The sequence below is a fragment of the Crocodylus siamensis genome, chromosome 4, assembly GCF_052110815.1.
Source record: "Crocodylus siamensis isolate JL-2025a chromosome 4, ASM5211081v1, whole genome shotgun sequence".
NCBI classification, from domain to species: domain Eukaryota; kingdom Metazoa; phylum Chordata; order Crocodylia; family Crocodylidae; genus Crocodylus; species Crocodylus siamensis.
The window spans coordinates 200,161,742-200,186,160 of NC_143398.1; the positions used below are offsets into that span (position 1 = coordinate 200,161,742).

At 39.3% G+C, this 24,419-nt stretch overlaps 1 protein-coding gene across 5 annotated transcripts in view; it reads right to left on the bottom strand.

Moving 5' to 3' along the window:
* OSBPL6 (oxysterol binding protein like 6) overlaps positions 1-24,419 on the bottom strand; it is a 227,190-nt gene that overhangs the window by 55,202 nt on the left and 147,569 nt on the right. For 2 of the 5 annotated variants that reach the window (XM_090045371.1, XM_090045368.1), the window contains exons 3-10: positions 23,719-23,814; positions 18,254-18,376; positions 15,139-15,192; positions 13,490-13,603; positions 13,190-13,360; positions 12,388-12,520; positions 10,908-11,011; positions 9,848-9,940 (exon numbers count right to left, since the gene is read on the bottom strand). In XM_090045371.1, the coding sequence (XP_089901497.1) occupies positions 9,848-9,940; positions 10,908-11,011; positions 12,388-12,520; positions 13,190-13,360; positions 13,490-13,603; positions 15,139-15,192; positions 18,254-18,376; positions 23,719-23,814 (888 nt within the window). Of the gene's footprint in view, positions 1-4,196; positions 4,272-9,847; positions 9,941-10,907; positions 11,012-12,387; positions 12,521-13,189; positions 13,361-13,489; positions 13,604-15,138; positions 15,193-18,253; positions 18,377-23,718; positions 23,815-24,419 lie in introns of all 5 variants that reach the window. The other 3 variants (XM_090045367.1, XM_090045369.1, XM_090045370.1) reach the window with 3 other exon arrangements.

Genomic DNA, 24,419 nt, shown 5'->3' on the forward strand with positions numbered 1-24,419 from the left:
CATTAAACCGCTTGGATCAAACATAAATTAAAAGCAGTACATTTTTCTCATATGTTTCCAATCTTCATATTTCCTCTATATTTTTTACATATCCAGAAGATCTATTTATGCATATTTACATTGAATGTACACATATATGTGTATTATATGGTAATGTATATACACATCTACCACTTTTGTCATATGTACCATGCACACATACAGAGTATACTTTTATATTATTTACACAAATAAATATAGGAGGCCTAAAGCCCAATTTTCAGACCTGTGTGTCAAAGTTAAGGTATTCAGAACAACATTTTGATTCTCAGGCTTTAAACACTTACATTTCAATTTTATTTGCTTAAGTATTCAAATTCAGAGGTTGACAATTTACACTAATTTGTATACCCAAGAATGAAAAATGGGCTCTAAATATAAATTATATGCTTTTTGAGGCCTCCTATAGAGTAGCAGATAACAGAAAAAGTCATATTACTATAGATTTTCTTAACAGAATAGTTAAATTGTCATGAACATTAATAATAGGTCAGAGAACAGTTATTTCAATTTATTTGGCGAACTGTGTCCATTTACTATATGTTTTATGTTTCTTATGTTTCTTACTCCCTGGTGCCCTTAAAAATCTTCATTTTATCACATCTCATTCCAATGTCCAGTATACATTGCACCCTACCCTTTCATACTTTGTGCAAAACAATGGAATTAAAGCAGTTGTTTATCGTAAATTTACTTATCTTCTTAGTTCCTTTTGTACATTCTAAGTTTTAATTATGCAAAGAAGAGTTTTATATTTACATAATGAACATTTCCTTACTAACAAGGAGGCACAGAATAAATAAGTTCCTTTCCCCAGTAATTCCCATCACTACCATTCATTCCCACAATATATTCACCATTCTTCCACTCTGTACTATGTTAATAACATGTTTCTCAACGGTCAGTCAGAACCACCTTATTTTACAAAGAGACTGGCAGTCAAGCTTCTTTTATCATACTTTTCATCTGTATGCTCCTAAAACATATTTCCAGACTCTCCTAGTTTGGAGCTCTGCCAACCTTGACTTGCTCTAGCCAACCAGACATTATCATCCACATAACACAGAAAATCAAAATTAATTCCGTGGGCTTTGCCACTTGTGGTTAAAAAAAAAAACAGACAAGAGCACACGGTGGTGGATCCTAAGTTTGGAACAGATTAAAGTTATGAGCCCCAGAGCAGTGGTTCTCAACTATTTCCACACCATGACCTCATGTTACATGCAAAGCAAGTCCCTGGATCTCCAGCCCACCTCCAGCTATTAAGAGTAGCAGAGTAGCTACAATCTCACTAGACCTCTCAACCCCCAAGCTGAGACCCCACACTGTGGAGGAAATCATTTATTTCTTGTTTTTTCATATGACCAGGTTGAAAAACTACATCGAAAAAAGCTCGCTGTCTACCACACAATGCATTTCAAGTGTGTAAATGACATTTTAAAATGTCTCCTAAGATAGTATTTACATGTTTACAAACATTTACAATCATGCCCCTTGCAGGAAATACTCTAAAAGAGACAAGTAAATCTTTTGCCAACTGCTTTAGAGAACACTACAGAGAAGTCAAAAGTAAAGGAACAGTTGACTGACACAAGCATGTGTCTGTTTCACCAGGGTTTCCAAGTTGCTTTCCCCAACAGCTGAAAAAAATTAAACTGAATCTCTCATTTGCCCAAGTTTCCAAAAGATTTTGAAACACTGGTTATGAAACCACGTTCTCCTCTCGTGACTGGGATTTTTTATCTTTATCTGTTTCTGACTGATGATTAACTTATCATCTTGACTATTTATACATTTTCATTCTCCATTCAGACCCCTATGGTTTTCCTCACTCTTCTAGCCCTTATTTAAAATATCTGCAAGTGGAATACTCATACACAGAGCAGGAATCTTTCCTGAGTGTGTACCATTGGCTTTGGCAAAATCTAAGCTTTCATTTTAAGTAAGAAAAAGTTCCTAGCTCAGATGGTGATTTCCACATGTAACCAGCATTTAATAGATGTAATGTGGTATTTGTCAGACCCAGGGAGACAGCATGAGCCTTTCCACCACCGCTGCAATAGAGAACAGCTGCTCTTAGGAAGAGTGGGGGACCATTTACTCCCTCAAGACAGGTAGGAGACAAGGCAACCAACCATTGTGGTCAAGGGCACTGGCAACCCCTTCAGTGTGTGCAGAACAAGTGGCAGTCTTCACCAGAGGCCTTTACAGGCAGGTTCTCCCACTAACATGCTGAGGCCTCTAAGTGTATTCAATCTTCTTTACAGAACATGTTATATTTCTAAGCGGGGACTCACACTGCTGATACCAATGTGAAATGAAACTTAGGTGTGGCAGTTTATCCACTTAATAACGTGTAAAGACATTTTATATTGCAGGTTTGTTTACAAGTGAGCCCAGTCAGAGACGCTGAAGTGAGTCTCTGTTAACTGGTTTAACAAAGAGCTTGTAAACTATTTTATTGGAGGTTTAATAGTCCTTCAACTACTGTCTACATTAGGAAATCAAGCTATGTTCTTTTTTATTAGCAGTTTGATTTCCCTCCCATCTGGGGCCCAGCTCAGGCATCATCTTGGCAGCCCAAATGCATGGAAAAGGACCTACTGGCAGACCTCCCTGGGTGGGTGACACTTAAGGGTGCCTTTTGACACTGCCCTTCAGCAGTGATGCAAGGTCCTTCTTTTATTTTTTTTGCTAGGGTTCTTTGCAATTTCGTGTTGTATTTGGGAGGGAAGGAGGAGGAGTTAGGTGTGTTTTTGGGGGGGGCATTGAGAAGAGACAGCCACAGCTCTTCTGTAGGAGAAGGGGTGTGGGTTTGGAGGGGACATTGGGGGTAGAGGGGAATCTCCCCTGAGGAAAAGGCAGGGGAGGGTTTCTTGTAGCTGGATGTAAGTGTCGGTTGGGAGGTGCAGTCAGGATCGGTGGAAGAGTTTGGGGGGCTGTGGAAAGGAAGAGGAGAGGTTGTTTGAGGAATTCTGTCCGTGGGTTGTTTGTTCACTGTAAGTTGCTCTGACCCTCTTGGATAGGACATGGTATAAATTACATTAATACTTAAATAAATATGTAACTCTGAAACTCACACTGGTTCTGAGAATTTGCATTTGAATCAGTTGTTGCTCTTCAGGCTTCCATGCTTATTTATGGAGCACAGAAGCTCTTGAGAGTAAACCTAAATATGCAGATGAGAAGCATTGGTTTATCTGCTGTTTTTGTGATTTTTCAGGCCCATGTCAGAAGAATCTAGGGAAGAAGCAGTATGTTTTGAAGTTAGGCTGCTTTTTGGCCAGGGGAGGAAGCTTGATACATGTGCTAGATAAGGGTATATTTTCCAAGCTAAGTCTTCACCTTTGGCAAACCGATTTCCTTCTTTTTTTAATTTAGCTACATATTCCTACTATATATGGATCAACAGGTTTTTGTTTTTCCAAATACATACCAATACATATGGATTAGTCTTAGGCTTCCCTTCAATAGGATATACTTTACTTTAGAGATTGAAGCTAAAAATTGGCCTCAGGATGCTAACTTTACTAAATAATACCTGTTTTTCAATTAGTAGCTCTCATTTTGATTGCCCAGCCCCATATTTCATGTCAAGCATTCATACAACTATTACAGTTATACATTCTAGTGGTAGTAATATGACTTTTTGGGATTATGAAATGTAAACAAAAAGTGTTTCAGATGAAAAAGCTAATTTTATATTACTAAACTCAACAACAAATAATACAAGCCATCTTAGTTCTGTTGTCTTGAGGTGTGCTGTTATCAAAATCCCTTGATGGAACTACAGCCTTGAATTTTATGGTTGCTTTTCTATTGTTTATGCTATGCATATATATAGAATGTGCTGTAAATATACACAGTAAAGACCTACTTCTAAATCACTTACAATTGCCTTGCAAGAAATTACTCCTTCCTCATACAATGGGGTAACACTGATATATAACCATTGTTAAGTGAGATGGGACCCAAGCCCCTGGAATTTATTTTCATGTATCAGGGACGACCCTCATCACTCACAAATGATCCAGCCGAACATGAGTAACAAGAACATCTCTATGAGGTGGAAGTGCTCTTTTCAGTACTGTTGTTACATATTCAAGTTATGCAGCTTCCCATCTTTAAAACTCTCTCTTGATTTTAAATCCACTCACTGTTGTAGCCACTGCAGCTGCTAGTCTCTGCCGGCGTCGTGTTGTGCTGAACTGACCCTTCGGCGCTGGCCCTTCCTGACAGTGAATGTGAGAAGAGAAGGGAATAGAAAAGAGAAGGGAAGGGATGATGGTTTGTGGGAGGATGAAAGATGATCAGAGAAGGGAGAGGGAGAGTCTTTAACTGAATTTTAATTTCACTGTTTCTTAACAGTAAAGAGCTTAATGGCATAAACATTCTGAGAATTTATCATATGTTCTCATGCATGTATGCCAGGGGTTTAAACAACTATTTAATTCATGAAATTATCTCTGGAGGAATTAGACTACCATGTATTTACTAAAAGTGAACAATAGATTTTTTTCATAGTCATAATGCAGTTATGAGATACCAAAACAAAAGAATGCTATGGGATGGTAGGAAACAAACTGAGAACTAAATGCTGGGTCACTTTATCTTCCAAAGTGGTGGCCCTGGGATAGCATGCAGCCTGCAAGGGGTTAATTTGCAGTCCCAGGGATCCACCTGGGCATGGCTCCCCACCATCCCTCTTCAAAGACTTCAGGTTTACCCTCTCTCTTGTGGCTTCCACTTCCTGCCCCTGCCTCAGGGAGCAGGGTGGTGCAGCATGGCCTAGGGCTCCTGCACAGCCCAGTATGGCGGAGGACCCCCACAGCTGGGGAGCCGAGTATGAGGCTGCGGCACCCACATGGAGTGGGGTCCAAATGGCCTATAGTTTATGTCACTGCAGCCCACAAAGCATGCAGCCAAGGCGTGCAAACCCTGGCTGCTCAGAAATTGGACAGTCCTGATAACATAGATGTATGTAGATGCTCAACTTAACCGACTCTAAATTACTTTTTAAGAATCATAAAGCTGCACCAGAGACAAGAAAACCTTACACAATGGTGAGTCTCCGTACCCATCACAAGTCTTTCTCCTTAAAGTCTGATCACTGTCATCACTTGAAGGTAATCGCAGGATTTTATAAGGTTAGAAAACTTGAATTCCTTCATATAGGAGTATATACTGCTAATAAATAACTGTGTGAGGACCCCTCCATATCTCCTCCACTTTCGGGTATCATAATGTTTCAGAGCTATGCACAATTTAATTTATTCAAAATAAACTAAATAATAGCTCAGCTCAATGTTTGTAAGCAATGCTGTATGCATTTACACTATAGAATTCCCGAGTTCAGGAATTAATTCAAGTTTCCCACTCCTTGGACCAGTCAAGTTAGACTGGTATGTTAAAGCAAGTCATGTGCATGAAAAGACAACTGCTTTTTAAACAATCTAGTTGATACTAGTGGCAGTATTGTCAAGTGTAGAAGGAGAAATGTCTGAGGATCCCATTATCAGTCAGGAAGTAAAGGGGAGGGAAAACATATTATAATCAAATTCTGACACCTGCACAGCAGTAACTGTATCAAACATATTTTTTCAAAACCCCAGAATTAAATACATTCTCCTTTAATTAATCAAGTTTTTACAGGTTATAACAAAGGCTGTGTAATATAAGTTACTTTAAAACTCTTTGTATTCTACAGCAGCATCCTTGCCCTGTATACAGTAGAGTCTATTCTACATCCAGCAAAATATTCTTTTATCATTTTTAATTAATAACATAATGTTTTCGATACATGAAACATGTAATGTTTGGATGCAGAGGAACACTACTAAAATGTGAATGACTCTCCATATGGACTCAAAAGTACATTAAAAAGTAACATCAGTATATGAAATCATACCCTAAGTAGCATATACGTAACTGTAACACTCATTATAGTGTGTATAGAAGGAGTTATATAGCAGTCTTTGTGGATGGAAGGTTTGTTTCATTGTGGTTCCATTGTTCCAGATGGCTTCACTATAACAAGCTGACCTTCTAGCAGACAATACCGTTTACAAAATAGAGGAATATTTTTTCTATTTTTAAAATAATTATGGGTAAAAAGAGCCTGCAATTTTGCTAATTTGAGCTTAAGAAAATAACTTAAGAGCACTAAGAATGGAAGTCTGGTTGGTAAACGCTTCAGTCTTTTCTTCTTCGGAAAATGCTTAGCCCATTGTGAGAATTACAGAATTACCCAGAACACAAAAGAATTCTCAGAACCAAGCTTCTCTGCACAAAAAAAAAGTGTCATTAAAAGGAGGGTCAAAAAATACATCAACTGGCCTTAAAAAAATCCACAACACTTGCAGATACTTTTCATTGGAGAAATCTTGGGAAAATTTGCTATTTCTGAAAATTTTCTCTTAGGGCAAGTAGTCCTTTCTCAAAAGACCAGGCTCACTGAATAGGCTCTGTGCTCATGAGAAGAGCAAAGAAGACAATACTGTTATTTAAACAGTTCAAAACTAAAGCCCTCCATTCATAAGGCAGACAAGGTTCTTTGGGTGAATGTGATATCTTTTATTTAACCAACTTAAATATTTGAAAAAAAAAATTTTAGCAAGCTTTCGGGTTTAAAAACCCTTTGTCAGGCTGAGGAAGTCTCTTATATGCATGCTTAACTTTTTCATGGGAGTATTTTCATTGTAGTTAATTGAACTCTTTGTGCGAGCAAAATTATGCATATGGAAGAGTATTTCTAGGACTCAAACCTAAAATGATAAAAAAAGAAGTCTTTATAGAAACTAAAGCAAGCAACAAGACTTGTTTCACAGGGAAAACATTTATTCTGATGTAGACTTAAAAGAGTTCACATTCCAGAAACGAATGTTAGCGAGAACACAACCAAAGCAATGTTATTTACAGGAACAGACCTGAGTACACAAATCTAAAAGAGAGAGTCTGTAATGGACTCCATGAAGTCTAAGACAATCACATGCAGGGCAGACAGAGGACAGTGAATCCAAAACTCCTGCATTTTAATCCCAGCTCTGCCGCAGACCCTTTAGAGAAGCAGCATTGCCTGAAATGCAAATATTCTACACAAATGTTTTCAAACAACTATTATAAAGGAAAACACAATGGTATACAGGTATTTGAAATTACAGATTTAGTATGTTAGCACTTGGAAAAGAATTACTGCTCCTAGCAATGCTTTTATTTTTGTAACTAAGAAAACATGAGCCCTTTCCCAGGTAGTTCTACAAGACAACGGAACCAGCAGAAAAAGGAGACTGTGGAAATGTAGTTAATGAACACACGTAAGGCTGAACCTTTCCCTGTTGGGCAGGGGGACAGACTCACTGTCCAACTAGCAGACTGCACAAAGCTTCTATTCCCCTTCTGACTGCAATGTACAATAAGTGCCCAGAGTATCTTGCATATCAGCATCTCTGCACTTGGAATGTGCTTTAGATAAGGTACCCCCATCGCCATTGTGAGGAGCGGGGATGCAGACACACAAGACGTGGAGGCTGGCTGGAGTGCAGTAATTACCACACTCCAGCACATTTGTTAACCGAGTCTGCTCTGACACACTGTAATTACAGACATGCTGTAATGCTCTGAGTGTGTGTATAGGCACTGCAGGTTTCCAGTGCTATAGGGCAAAAGGGTTGCTGAGTTTGGTAGAGTCAGAGGGTGCGACCTAGGCAAAACAGGTCAGATTCTGTGCTATCCCTCCCAGAGATGCATCTCAAAAAGCACATCCTGAACTATCTCAAGTCTGTGTCTGTAGTTATCATTACATTCAATAAACAGACATACGTGAATGAGAAGACCTAAGCAAGAAACTCTGATTACGGAGCAACCTCTACAGACCCTTTGTTGTCTCTAACTAACTGCTGCTCACTGAGGAGCCATCTCCCAATTCCCATCTTTTCTACATTAGGGAGCATCTCTAAATTATAAATTTTCACCACTACAATTTTCTCTCACTTCTGAACTATTTTGGGACTGAGACCACTCCCATCATAACTTGGGCAGCCTGGGAGACTACTCCAAGTTACAACACCATCTCTGGAAGGACGGCTTTCAGAACATGTCAAAATGGTCTCAGCAGTGTGTGTAATGGACTCTTCCTAAGCTTAGCTGTACCTTCAGCATGCTCCTATACCAAACTGTGCAGGAGCCTCAGCCCAGAATTCTCTATGGTGGCCAAAGGCTGCACCTGGATTGGGAACCTGCCTCTTGCTTCTTGCAGGCTTTTTACTTGGTGTGTATGGTGCCAAGATACAGACAGAGTCCTTCCCAGATGCTGTATTAAGTCTAGAGGTACCCCAGTAGGTCTCAGGGCTTTCATACAGAAAGACATGCATCTGCACTGATCCCTTTGTGACTCACTCAAAGATGTGCTGTCATATGGCTCTCTGGCTGGTAATAGCATATTATCCATTTTGAAAAATGGATGCAAGTAATTCAGAGCAAATTAAGGCTGCAACTGCATGAATTTGTAAGAGAATACATCTTATGTGTTTGCTACTTTATGATTCTCTCTCTTACTCTAGAACTCAGAGAGCCCAAGCAGTTTGTGTAAAGGGGTTTTCTTAATTCAAGATGAGTGTCTTTATTCAAGCATGCCCTATTAGCTCCACTTCCCCTTTAGTCAGGTTTAGCATCCTTTTTAATTTCCCCCCCTGAGCTTTTGCTCCTATTGTGCCGTCAAAAAGCAGGGGAAACCTACGGCCCCAAATGACAATGATCCTGTGATAAAGTAATGAGAAATGTCATCAATCAATATAAATCTTAGTCTCATAAATATTAATACATGACTGAACCCATTTTCAAATATTTACTAAGGAGGCATTTTGTGTTTACCAGGTCTGACAGCTGAAATGATACAGTTCATTTTACCAACTGCAATCATTTAAATTTCATTATTTTATCTTTTGCATCACTTTGACCAGCAAGTCTATATGGGCAAAAAAACCTCCTTAATTGTGACTCAAAGGGAAAAATTAAAGGTTTTTGAAGTTCACATTAGTTTCAAAGTACTTAATTGTAGCAAAAGCTGTTAGGGTGAATTACTATTCTAACACTGGCATCTATTTGGCAGCAAACAATGCATTTTGACTGGTATACACTATCCATGGGCCTTTGGTACCTGGTGCTGGAAAACTGCTAAGGCAAGAGAGGTTTTGGATCAGGCCCCAGAAGCCACAATTGCTTTAAACAAATCAAAATAAGGCATAATGAAGCTGATGGCAGCATAAGCGTGAAATATTCAGTCAGTACTCAATCTCTCACAGAATGTTCTTATACTTCTATTATAACAAAGGGGAAATTGCATACAATGAGTTATTTAATTATTTCCTTCACAGACTGGATTTTTCCACCTTTAAGAACTTTAGGAAATAATTTTTACCAGTAAAATTCCCTCATGCAGGGCTAGACTTGTGAAATATTTAATTCTAATTTTCTATTTCATTTTTATGCCTCCAACTCAGCTGTTCTCTGTTGTAGATACACATTAAATAGAGCATCACTAACCTTCTTTGCATTCTGAATGACTGGCATTCAGTCTCTGCTTCTCTCTCTAGATGACACTGTTTCCATATCAGTGCAAGTAAAAACAATACTTTTTTTTATGGTTATCTCTCAGATTTGAGTAACCAAATGTGAATTAATTCAAATAATCAGTTATAAAAGAGCCAGGACATTGAATCAATTGCTTTCCTGCTCACAGCTTATATATTTGGTTCATATATGAAAGTTAATCTAAAGTATGATTGAAAAGAAAACATCATGAATTCAGTACCTGAAGCTGTATTTTTGCATCTTTGCTGACACTTTTTGTTCTCCATCGTCTTGTGCCCCTCTTGTCTTTCTTTGAAATATCTACACAGTTAGCCTACATTATACAAATAGGTTAAAAGCAACAAGGCACTATTAAGTTGACAAAGCTGACACAGACAACAGTAAGTTAGTAAAGAATCATAGTGTTATACATAAGAGAGTAAGGAAAGAATGACATCTCTCATGCTCAGTAGGGTCCAAGTATAAACTAATGTAAAACCACTTACATTAGAAAAAACTGGCTGCATAGAGCTGACTATATATAACAATATTCTAAGTATATTTTGTTAGCACATAATATTTAGGGCCAAATCCTAAATCCTTATTCACCATTTACTCTTATTACTGAGTGAAAACTAGGCCTCACTGAAATCAATGGCAACACTTTCTTTCACTTCAGTGGGGTCATAACTTCATCCCTATTGCATTCAAAGAGTGTTTTACATAAGTAAGGACCAAGTAAAAATGAGCCAGAATTATGGACTTGTTGCTGTCACTGAAGTCCATGACAAAAATCACCAAATGTTTGGTACAGCATCTGGCCTCTTCCTTTTCCAATTATCAACTTAATGCGAATGCTGAGCATGAGCAACTCTCACAATTTCCTGGAAAAGCACAAGGCAGATCTGACAACCTGCTGGTTTGGGTCTCTTCTCCCCTTTAAAGTTTAAACTTTACTGTTATGTAAATGGACTTTACAAAGCCAACTGCCAAAACTGAGCATACTTTTGATGTTACTTTTATTCTTATTTCTATTCTCAGCAAGTTTTGACCCTGATTAAACAAAGGACATAACCAAAACCAGCCACTAATTAATAAAATAATCTTTTATCAGAAACATGTTTTTCACAGTTTATATTGGTACAGTCCAAAATACAAGTGTGTGGCTATTAACTCCAGAACACAAACTAGTCTGACTTAAAAGTATCTCTGCATATCCCCTAACATACAGAGAAAAATGCTTCAAACCTGTAGGTGTCTAATGATGAGTGCAACTGAACCAGTTTTACAAATACACATACCTGCATGTCAGTGAAGTTTGGAGCTGACTGAGTTCTCTGTAGTATTTCTAGATTTTGAAGAAGTTTGCTAAGTTCCACAAGATTTGACTGGCAGTGTGCAAGGTCTAATATATATGAAAAGAAAACATATTAGGTACTTTGGCTCAGTGACCTTTTTTACTATGGTATCACATGTCAGCGGAACCACAAAACTATAAGACAAAGACTGGCATTAGCTTCTTGATCCTGTCTAGTTTTCATAATGAGGGATTATAAACCTATTGTTACTTTCATCCTTCTGCATAATGGGACAAGGAGGAGCACCAGAAAAGGCTGCTCTCCGTCTTCCTGTGCAGCCCGCAGGGAGCCATGGTCTTCTCTGCTCCCATATGTCAGCAGGGTCTACTGCAACTCTGGTCCAATCCTGCCAACACTTATGCATGTGCATTACATTGAACATGCAGATAAGCACTGGCAGGAACTTGGCCTATATTTGCTTATAAGACTCCAACCACTCAGATTTAAGTATCTTTATTAGGTATCAGATTTATGATGATACTGGCTGATTAACTCGCTTCAGAAAGTGATCCTCACTACCTGTTATTCTTCCAAATTACTTTATTTACCAGTCATTTCATTCACTGCATATTTAATTCTGCCAGCCATTAAGCTTTGTTAGACATATGAAGCTATTTGAAAGCCAGAAAGTCTAAACCAAGAACAGTAATAGATCAAGAGTGAGAGTTTCCTGTTTTCCTTCTGCTTTTTACTGTATTTCATGTTTTGGGAGACTGAAGTGAATTAAAGTAAAACTATGCCATTTATATTATTTAAAGATGAAAAACCCATAAGTATTTCGTCTAGTGCTTTTGATGCAGTAAATTTTAGATGAACAACAAGGCTAAATCTTGAAGTTAGAGTACTCAGAATTAGGTACTTGATTCTGCCTTTGGCACCTAAACAAGTAGTCTGATTTTCAGAAATGCTGAGCACTTCTTCATCTTACTAGATCAGTGGTTCCCAACCTTTGTAGGCTTCAAAGTACCTCAGAGAAAAACGCCAGCTCTTGGCTTTTACTTGCTTTTTGACTATGGAAAAATAATAGAGCAATTACCCTGTTGCAAAGAACTCAAAAAGACCACAACAGGTCAGAATGTTTTTAAAATTATGGATTCCTATCTTGAAAATCATGCTTGTACCCCTCCCAGTGCTAATATTGCATGGCACCCTTGAAAGGACTTAAAGTACTGCAGGGTGCTGCGTGGGCACCCTGGCTGAGGATCAACTTGAGGGTGAAAAGGCAGAGCGTGACCTAGTTTATTCCTTCGGATTGTTAAATAATAAAAAAATAAAAGCCAAACATGATACATGCAATGATAATAACTAATCATTTTAAAGGGATATATATATATATTTTTTTTTTAACCATCTTAGTTGTTCTTTATTGTTTATGAACAAGAAATCTCTCTTGTAAAGAAGGGCTTGCACAGGTGAGACTGACCTTCTGCACATCTGTCCATCTCTTCTGAGTCCTGTAGCCAAGCTGCTACTTTGCTTGGACCAGTAGTACATGTTGCAGGAAGGCTATTACTGCATGGTATAGGAGATTGCCATGGGAAGCTATTTTGTTGTACCTAAAACAACAAGATCATTTAAAATGTGCTGATATACACAGAGGCAAAGGCAGGCAGCTCCATGACGCAGGCAGCCATGTGACACCTGGGGCAGCACCAACTGCTGCAGTGCTATGTTTGTGTCCACCCCAACCCCCTGCCCCACCCTGACACAAGGGTGATGCCCGGGGCTGCTGCCCCTGCCCGGTCTTCCCTGCCCCCTTATTACACTACTGGATATACCGATGACTGACAGTCTACATTTTCTACTCTGAAGTCCCAGACTGTATACTTGAATTTAAATGGCATACAAGAAACCAGTTTTCAAGCCTTGAGATGCATCATTTTACAACAGTAAAGGAAACATGAGGTACCATAAAGAAATAGTACTTGCTGACCAACTGGGAGGAAAAACAGTTTTGATGAAGGCAATCATTATACAACAATAAAAGGCCAAATCAGTCACTGTTGGCTAAGGAAAGTATGCATGGCTTTAATGGGAAGCTTAGTGCTCTACTGGGATCTGTAAAGAAGACCTACTAATGAACGCTGCAGTGGTGGTACCCACATTGATGATCCTTCTCTGGCAAGCCACACCAGCATGTACCAGCAGTACTCATCAGGAAATCTGCCAGTTATAAGTATTACATTAATTTTAAGTTACGTTTCCAGAGAAGGGATGCTACATACCTTTCCGTCTAATACAGCAACATTAGCAGCTGGTGAAGATTCTGTAGTAGAGCCTGAAGGGAATATATGGAAGCTAGCATCTCTTGGTGATCTTACAATTTCATTCTGACGATACAATCTGTGGTGGCGCAATTTTGACACCCATGCATCAAATGAGTCCTGGGACTTCACCTAAAAGAAGGGTCAGAGTCAACAAGACATTCAGAAAGATATCATGGTTCCCTGCATCCCTTGTACCTATTATTTAAACATTTGCCTATTAATGAAAAGAGAAGAAAAATTGGTTTCACTATTGCTCACCTTCAAGTGATATATGTGCTCTTCTGTATCGAGGTCTATTCTACGAGCTTTCTTTTTAATTGACATAACTGATAAACCAACATCAATGCTTCCATGTACCTTGCCTTTCTGTATCTGTAATCAGAAGACATGTGAAGAAATTAGCAATATCAAAACCTTCTTTACTGTCTCTAACTGAATATATGCTTAGTGCTGTAGCAGTAGAGAAGATTTTAATGTTAAACAGTATAGTCAAGCAGGATTCCTCGTTTGTTTACAGAAAGAGACTCTCTTTCAAGGACAGCTCATTACAGGGTCAATTCCAATAAACAGCCTTGCTGGCTTATACAATGGTACAACTAAAAGGTACACGAGGAAACAAGGTAAATAAGTGCAACCTGAACTCTGTCCTGCCACAGCTAGACTGCTGTCAGTCCCCCAATTAGATGGTTTAAAGCTAGCCATAGTACCTCTACAAGATGACTGCAGGGAGACAAAGCCATTACTTTGAATTACTGATTTTTATTAACATCAAAAGCAAAGAGTTAAAAAATTATCGTAAAGAGCTAATCAGTCAAGGCACTTTCTGAAATAAATTACTATTTCATACATTCTGGACTTTCACACAAGTCAGTGAAGGGAAATTTGTTCTCTGGAACAGATCTTTACCATATTCTAGTTTACTCATACACACATTTCTCAGCCAAAGAAAGACACTCTTACTAAAAACATGGAGTGAAGGACAGAAATTGGTCTAAAAATGCATGTTAGTTAACTCCAAGAAACTGGAGCATCTACAGTGTATCACAATTGAAAAGAAATGTAGAAGCTGTATTTGAGTAATATTCAGAACAATTATCTATGTAATTAACTTGCTGAATTGGTTAAAAAGAGGCCACAGGCATAAGCTGGCAGTTTCAGTGGACATAGTTTTAGTCTTAATTTCTCACCCATCATACTTTAATTGTATACCAGAGAGAAAAATACTCCTTAAAAACTGTGGCCAACCAGGTTTTAATTATATGCTTTTTTTGTGTCTGTGACTGTTTTAATTAGGGACCTTAGGTGAACAGAATTTGCTCTTCAGTGGTGTAACGAACCTAGATCTATCTTACGTCAGAATAAAAAAGAGTAACTTTAAACCAAGTCTTCCCTCCCATGTATTATTTTCCATGAAGGATATTGGTAACTTAATTTCTACCAGCAGAGATTCCTTCCTCTTCTGGAGCTGTTCCAGCTTTGACACTCAGGTTATACTGGATTCACAGGTGGCTAGATTCATTTCTCAAAGCCTGAACAATGCCTTGTGCACTAACCTGGTTTCCTCATAAGCCACACTCCAAAGGTGTAGGGAAGGTAAGTGAGTAAAGTGGGATAGCATTGCAATGACACCAGTTTATGCAGGATTATTAGGAAGAACACTGTAAGGAGAAGCAGCTACCCCTGGCCTTACACCTCTCATCTGTAGGGCTCAAGCCATGCAGAACATGCACAGAACTCTGCCACAAAAGCAGTGTGCTCCATTCTGAACCCATCAGCCACAATACTCAGCTTCGTGCTACCTTAAGTTCCCAAAGCATACAAATGAGACTTAATCACACAGTAGGCTCAGCTTTTGATCCAACTTTAACAATGGATTAAATATCCAGGTATACTTCAGTTATACTTACATCAATTGGTGACTTTGAATATTTTAACATGCCATTATCCAGGACAAAAAAACGCTGCAGTGGGAAAAGAAAGAGACAGTGTCTTCTTAGTGATCAAACAGCTTTTTAACTATGTAAAATAACTCATCTATGAAACAGTTGCTATTCCACAGCCTTTAGTAATCAGCACCCAGTACTACAAACATCATTACCTGCATTCATTTATTTTTGGCACCAAACATCTTGTAAGCAAAGATAGGTTTCTTTCCTTTTCCAAACTTTGTTCCTACAAATTGTCTTAGGAATAATCAGTATTTCAGGATAATTTCTTACTTTCAGTTCATAAGGTTGATGTTTTGGCATACCATTTTAACAAAATCAGTGAAGATAGGATGGTATGGGTTTCAGATGAAAAAAAGTCACTAGACTACAACTTCTCTACGGACCCAGAGGATGTTTGTTGTGATCCTATGTCTTCATTGTAATTGTAACTTGGGTTAGCTAAATTACGTCCATCATAGGTATAACTCTCTGTGCTACAATCTCACCTTGATTTTGCTGGGTAGACATAACCTCAGCCACTGCAGGGGATAGGCAGAGAGCAGGTCTGAGGATTTGTCTGGGCTAGGACAGAAGATATGTTATTGGCATGTGTTAATTAACACATTTTGAAACTGTATTAAAGACAAACTAGAGTGGACTTTAATATCCCCCTGTTGGTCAAGATGAAGTCTGGAGGATTCCCGGGCCTTAACTAAGCTAACTTAACCTGTGCACACTTAATATTAAGTAGGTGAGAGCTGTCCAACTTCTGAGTGGCCAGGGGCTGCATGCCACACCAGTTGCAGGTGCCAAGCCACACAATGAATGGACATGTCACAAGGGCTTCCAGGACCCTTGCCATGTGGCCCATACAATCCCTGTTCCCCCCTCACCATCATGTGGGCAGCACAAGACCTCCCCTGTTGCTGACATCACCACAGGCAGTATGAGCTCTGGCGATGCTGCAACTCACAGACTGTCAATGGGACAGAACTGAACAAGGTTTTAACTGCTTATGGGCTGGATACAGCCTTGAAATAGGTTTTTAAAACATGTCACGTTAGCACATGCTAACATCACTTCTTTACAGACTAGCCTAGACAGGCCCCGACTCATTTTAAAAATCCTGTGCAAGAAGGACAAGTTGTATATTACTGCATTTTAAACAACAGATTAAAAAAAATACATTTTATCCTACTTTGGACAAACCCTTTGAAGAATCACAGATGGAAAGGAAAGACACACTTCTTGTGTTGTAAGATTGTTAACTCTTATCAGCATGGACAAGGTCTGTATTTGGAGAAAACATATCTGGAAACAGCTGCTGATGGTGCTTCAATGACTCAGCAGGTGGCACCAATGTCTCACATGGTATGAGAAGATGCCATGTTGCTGGAAATATCATTTCTTGAATGACATGAAAACATGTTTTCTTTAACTACTTATGGTCACTAATGATCCCTTAGCATTGTACGAATAGTCATATTAGTGTCATCTAATTTAGGGTTCCTACGGTTCCCCTGAATTTTTGATTGAATAAAGTATTGTTCTTTCATTTCCTATTCTAACAGTTGTGTAACGTTGAACTTTGCAGAGGAACACTTGGAGAATTTCACTCCTCAGCTTGCTGCATTTCTGAGCTACCTAGAAATACATTGATTTTAATATTCCAAATACTGTTATATTACCAAAACACTTAGAGATCCTTAAGAATGGCCTGTGCAACATGCAGAAAATTAGGCTATAACTATTAGGCTATCACTTGTGGACTACTGATACAGCACGCATTGCACTTACTGCCTTGTGAATTTTCATACAAGTGCACTCTATAGCATTACTACAGAGGCTGCACATTATACAGACAATACCCTAAAATGGTATTTAGAATCCACAATCCTGGAATACAAATTGAGGTCATATTTGTATGTGAAATGTAAAACAGATAAAGACCTATGGCCAGATCATGAATGCCCTGCCTCTAAGACACTCACATTCACAATCAACTATCAGCATGAGTAATTGTTTACCCATGTGAGGTGGTTCACAAACTCCTTCAGCAGTGATGTATAAACCAAGTCAAGTAAACGCCTTAAACTAAATCTGGTGGAGTCCCTTAAAATTACACATACCAGTGCAAGGGAGCCTAACCTGGCATATCAAGATAAAGGAATTTGCCTAATGCTACACTTTCTTACTCATCCCATTAGGTTGTTTCTTTATCAGCTCTCCTCTTCCGACAGCACTTTCTCAGTCAAGAGGTAGCCATATGGCTACTTCTCATATGGCCACCTCTTATATAACAGGTTGCCATATAAGCCAATTGAGCAACTGGTAGCTGAATGACAGGATATCTTACGCCCATCCTAGCACACATGATTATTTGGCAACATAGGTATTTAACAATTAAAACACACACAACCAATAAGAATTAACTGCCTGCCTCCTCAAGATAATGCCACACCATTGCTTACACAATTATAGATCCACCTGAGATGAGCATTTTACATTATACTTTTTGCAGGCGAAAGGGAAGCAAATTCCACAATAAGAGCTCTCCCTTAAGAACATCTTGCCCAGTCCTAAATATTTAAATATGAAGTTTTCAAAATCCCCTTAGTTTATTTCTGTTTCCATGAAGCATTGTGCAGTGGAGGCAATATGAGATAGTTTTATTGGTAGAGCTTTATTTTGTCAAAATCAACACTTTGGTAAACATTTAGAAATCAATAATATGAAGAAGAGGTGTTAGTTATTATATAGTTAATTCTTCCAAGCAATTAAATACCTGCTCCTCTATCTATTGCTTTAAACTGGCCTTGAAGTATATCATTATGGTATGTAGAAGTCACTATAGTAATCTAAACTGGAGGCTGTAAGGCTGTGTATACAACCAACACTTCACATCCTCAGGAGGGGAAAATACATGCATACACACAAATATATAGGTGTGGAGATATATAAGGGGGGGTGTGTGCACGTCCATGCGTGCTCTCATGCACGCACCAAGAGTACAATTTTTTCTCTAAGTTTTTCTCCACATCTTTTTTTAATTGCTCAGACTTATAATCCCTTGAGTTTTCTATGAGATATTTACCTTGTGCCAACCTTTTAAAGGCCATTTTCTTTTCTTCAGCATGAAACCTTCATGTTTGTCCGGCTTCTGGACATTAGTCTGTCCGATCTTCAGTCCCTCTATAATTTCCCAGCTGTCAGGCTCCTGAGGAAAGTATAAAACACATTTATCATGTAATAATAATATGTATATCTTATGAAACTACCCATATTACCTGGCTCAGTTTTTCAAGTGCTCAACACATGCTTGGGAGACAGACTTTCAAATGAGCTCAGCAATCATTTAGGCATCAAAATATGTAGTCAGATTTTCAAAAGAGCTCAGGATGTTAGTCTGTGCCAAACATGGCCATGAGTACTGGGAACTGCTAGGTTTTGAGCATCTTCAGGAAATCTGGCCCTTATTCAGGCAATGAAATACAAGTGGGCTCTTAAAATATCTGACCCATTAACTCAGGCAATAATTTTAATTTTATTTGTACATTCCAATTTGAACAAGATGGGACTGTGCCCTATGAGCTGGCAATTCACGCTAAGTATAATATGGGAATCAAGTCAAAGTCTGTGATCAGGATGTGTACTCTAGCAAATCTGTACACAGAAGCAGAAGCACAGAACAAAAGATGTCTCTTCCAGTTTTGACCACTGAGAAAACTGTACAGGTATTTCTCTACGAACACTTCATGGCAAGATCTACAGTGTTAAGGAGGCAAGGACATGGTCTGCATGTTACACTTCTGGGTTTACCAGCAGTCACCACTCAATAACCCTTATACAGATTATTCTTTCTCCTAGAAATACTGTATTATGCAAAGAACTAAAGCACATTCATGGGTAAATTATGGGCACACATTAGCAGGTTTGCCCAGAAACACAGGACACGTATACAGTGCAAACTTATTGTGAGACAGCAACACATTCAAACCTGCTGTAAGGATCTGCAGGGGCTACCTCTTGAATTGAAAGCAGCATTCAGTTTTGCACTGTGTTGCAGCTGGAGTGATGAACACTGTCAACAGCAATAGAGCAGTGAAGCATGTTTGAGGACACTAATATCTGGGATGGCAAGTCTGTAGTGTAGACATGTTCATCATTCCCAGAGCAGATCAAGGCAGTGGTCTATCCAGTCAAGTCTCCTGTCCCTGACAGCAGTCAAAGCCAAACTTTACTAAAGAATGTGTAAAAAAAAATCTAAAATAGCCGATTATTGACTCTCCAATTTTAGGTCTGCCCTGCTTTTGCTCAAAAAGAAGAAAAGTCACAATCAACTTACATGTGGGACCAGTCAACATTCCACTGATTTAAGCATGTGCACAGGGTCATACGCACCACTGCCAACAATTCAGCATAACACACTTTCTCCTCCACCCTACAACACAGTGCCTTTCTATTTATTATCCAGAAAAGGTGAATGATCATAAAAATTTCTACCCCCAAACTAAAAATGTCTGATGTTAAATTTTAAAATATTTGAAAATCAAAGCACATGTGCTAAAATGTACCAATCTATTTTTCCTTAACTTGAACCTTAAAATGCACGGTGAATTTATATTTTGGGGTTGACTAATAATCAAGCTATACAGCATGTGATAACCAGACCAGACAAGTCCTTCTTAACCACTTTAGACTCTGTGTTTCCTTCCATGATGTATTATTCCAGAGTTTTACAAGCTAGTTATGCCTTAGGAAAAATGTAGTTTCTTTAAAAATTTCCTACTGTAAAATATCATTGCAATATAAGAAATGTAAATATGAGGATTCAATTGATGTGCTCTATATCATTTCTTAATGTATGTACTCTACTAGTTCTCCTCATATTTATGTCTGTTTGAAGGTCGGTAATCCACTTCCCCCCAGTCATCTTTACCAGTCATCATGAATTATGATTACAGCAAGGGTGTCAAAGATACAGCCTGCAGACCAAATCCAGTCTGTAGAGCCCTATCATCTAGCCACTGGTGCTGCATGCAGCACATGGCATGGACTGGACCAGCCCCATATTCAGGGCCTGGGACCATGCTGCACCTTCTCTGGCTCAACCAAAACTAAACTGAACGTGGCAACTGCTCCAGTGGATCTGGGACTCTGCCACACATGGTACCTACCCTGGTCCAGGGCAGGCACCATGTGCAGCACAGGTCCTGGACCAGCTTGAGTGGGCACCACATGAGGTGTGCATCTCATACCAGCCTGCATAGGTACTGGGTGCAGCACAACCCCAGACTGACTGGTAGGCACTGCATGTACTGGATCCAGCACGGTAGGGGAGGGAGGTAAATGGACAAGCACCAAAGCACTCGTTCAGTCTGTGAAGCCAGATAAGTTTGACATCCTTGACATACATGATTCAAACCAGAATTCTGGCACACTATGTTGGAAACAAGGCAGTAAAGAAAATAAAAAATATGAGGGCTCTGTGCAAAGATTGTAAGGGTATTGCCTTTAATTTATGGCCACTCTGATCAGCAAGCTCTGCTTAAACATAATAACAGCATTATGAAGTAAACAAAATGCTTTCTCAACTTGTGTGTCTGTCTGAATGGAATCATGAAAGGCAATCAGAGGACAAGGAAGGTCAAAAGGCACTAAAAATATACAATAATCTGAAGGAAGAAACGTATTCCCTGTCAACCACTCAAAACATGCACTCAAGTGAGTTTTATGGTTTTTGCCAGGGGCAGTATGAGAAGGGAAGAATCACTCTAGATGTGTTCTATTCATATACTCTTCCTCTAAAGCATCTGCCACTTGCCACTGTCACTGAGCTAGACGGACCCAGTAAGGCACTTCTTGGATGCTTATACTTTTACCAGCTATCACTGATTTTCTAGAGCCCTAATTTTACAGCAAGTGTTGCATATCACAAAAATATTTTACTTTAAAGCAAAACAAGGTTAAGAAACAGTGGTCTAAACCAGGGGTGCTCAACCTTGGCCTGTGGGGCAAATGTAATCCATGGAGCAATGGCGTCCAGTCCAGAGGGCTCCCCAGGGGTTGGGAAATTTGACAGCAGGGGAGTAGTGGTAATCAGTACAGCCACTGTCCCCCACTGCCAAATCCCCAAACCCCAAGCACCCTGGTAAGTCAGAGCTGGGCCATGCTACCTCCCACCTCCCATGGGGCCAGGTTAGGGCTGCCATGTCCCTTCCACCCCACCCTTGGAGCCAGTTTGGGGCCAGGCCATACCTCCATCCCTCTCCCTCCTGCCCCCATCCCCCAACCCCTGGGGTGGCTTTGGGGTCAGGTAATGCCCCCTTCCCCACACACGGCGAGGTTGGGCCAAGGCCATGCCCCTCGCCCCACTAGGTCCATCCAGAGTGGTCCCTGCCATGCCCTCCCCTAGTGCTGGACCAGGACCACCACCTGGATCAGCATGCACCAAGCACTATCCATATGGCTCGCTGGGGGAAAAAAGGTCAAATACTACTCATTTAAACAAAAAAGCAATAACAGAAGCAATTCTTCTTGCAAGTGTATTCCTAGTTCAGCTTTCTCTACAGAAACTTTAACTAGAATGTCTCAGTTCTTGCCTGTGTGTAGCATACTTTTTGAGGAATAGCAGCAGTTTGTTTTTATATGCTTACTTTGGGATGGTTCTTCCTTCTTCTCCCATCACCAAACTCTTATTTTGCAAAATTTCTCCTTAATACACACTTACATGTTGGGGTGGGGGTGGGGATTTAAACCAATCCTGAGGAGTTAAGTACAGAATTTCTGAACCTGTATCTACTGATTCTCTACAGCACTAATTTCTACTTTACAAGATTAGCTGTAGGGAAATATCTTTTATCTCCAAGGTCACATCAGCAAGAAGTACTTTTCAACAAGAACCCATACATATATGTATGCAGGCAGCCCTCGGACTTACAACACAATTGGTTCCTGAAAACTATGTCTTAAGTCAAAACTTTGCAACTCAGAACCAATTTTCTCATAAGAAACAATGTTATAATGGGGGATTGTTTTCTGAACCAAGGCCTGATACCATATTTTCACCAAAAATACCCCAGAATTTTGTACTCGATCAATTATAGATAAGTATTTGAATATATTTATATTGTAAATAGCAATCATATTGATCTGGAAGGACTTCTTTGAGGTGACCTTGCTGGACTTTTTGAAGGGCTCTTGGTTGAACTTTTTGAAAGGTTCTTGGCTGGAGTCTTCTCAGGAGTCTTGGCTGCAGGTTCTTGTCTGCTTTCTCAAAGAAAGTGTCCAAGGAAGTTTGGACAGATGTTCTCCAGGGAGATGGGTGATACAGCAAACTTGTTTACTGGCATGGCATGGCATTGCATCGCATCGTATCGGATCAAGCGTTGTAAATTCAAAACTGATGTCAGAAAGTTGAAATAGTGTGTCAATTTATAAACGCTGTAAGTGCGAAACGTTGTAACTCGAAACGTTGCAAGTCAAGGACTGCCTGTGCAGTATGGGTAGATATATATTTGGTACAAAAAGTCCATAATCAGACCATTAATCCTGATTCTCGCAGTGAGGCTCAATATAATCTGTGCACATCCAATGGGAAACTACCAAAAGGGCTCTTGTACCACTCTATCCCCATCTCCACCCTCCAGGTGCTAAAACAGAGAGAAAAAAGAGAAGTGTGACTGGAGTAAAAGTGATATGGCTGCAATGCCCTTGTCAAACAACGATTCCCAGCTGTATTTGCAGTCCTTCCAGAGTTTATCAATATTTCTTCAAAGTCAACCGGAGAGAGGTCTATTGTAAAGCTATACACCCAAAAATCCCCCCTTCCAGGGATTGTGTGTATTGCCTCTGCAGCTGTATTAGCCAATACTACCCTGGAAGACAGGTCTCCACCAAGACTTTTTGGGCAGTCCTAGCCATCCATAGTAAAACTACTTCCCCCTGCTAAAACTGCCTAATAAAGGAGAATCTCAAAACTGCTGTGTTTTTATGAACAACATCATCAGCATGGACAGATCTAGAATTTTGAAAATGGGAAGTAGATGATGAGGTACATCATCACATATGAAACAACAGCTGATTCCCTCAGCACTGCCTGACTAGAAATGCTGTTGCTATTGCCAGGAGTTGGTTTTAAACTCTGGGTAGAACAGGAATCAAAGCAGGGGGAAGGAGGTGGAGGAGGGAGCAGGTGCAAATGCATCAGTGCCCCCCCACCCCCACACTAAATCCACCCCCCAGTTCTTACCGGTGATTTAGGACACTATTCCTAGTAACCAATTTGAGTACTTGCTCTTGGTGATATCTTCCATTTGAAATGAAAGGAAATAAAAACCTTCAATTTTGTTACTAAAAACTCTACCAAAAATAATCTCTTCCAATGTGTTAAGGCATACTTGAATCCAGTTGCATTTGAGGAACCAGAAACTGTAGGGCTACGATCGGAACATACTTGATAGCCCAGCTACTAAAGCCAGCATGAAAAAGTTGATAGTTAAAGCCTTTATTACAGAAGTATAGAAGGTTGAAACACAGGTGTCAGATTCATTTGATTACCTTTGATAGAGAGACAGGATCTGTTTCCAGTAGTTGCTTGCTTATAGATTGATCAGTACTTCCAGATGAAGCCTTCCGCTCCAAAATATGAACACTCTAAAAAAAACAAAAAAACCCCAAATAAGTTCCCAATTACAGAACATGTTCTGAAAAATGTATGAACTAATGAATAGTTACACCTTTTATGGAAGAGGTATAGATATCTGGGTACTGCTGTAACCAGCCAAATTAAAATTAAATGTATACAGGCATGGTGGCGCTACATGATTTTTCTGATACTTCTGTATTACAATTCCTTTTTTTTTTTTTTTATTCTTTCAGTATAGACAGATGCCCGGTTTTCTTTGCAACATTATCTAGTATTACATTAATTCAATATTACCGCTTCCTAGATCAGTTAGTTACCTTAGGTTTACTCAGAAAAAAGATGGAAATTGTTAATGCTAGAAAAGGAAGAATACTACCTCAACTTCTCTTACACATAAAAATTTCAAAGTGAAATACTTGTACTCTTAGCAACATAGATTACATTTTCCCACTGGTGCATGTGAAATTTACTAATATCTTTAGCACTTCACAAACATGGCACATCTCTAAACCACCCTGTGAACTAACTAACCTAACAATAACCTTCTAGGATATATAACCTTATTCCCAACAAACACCACAAATATAACAAAGCAAGTTAAACATTTAACAAT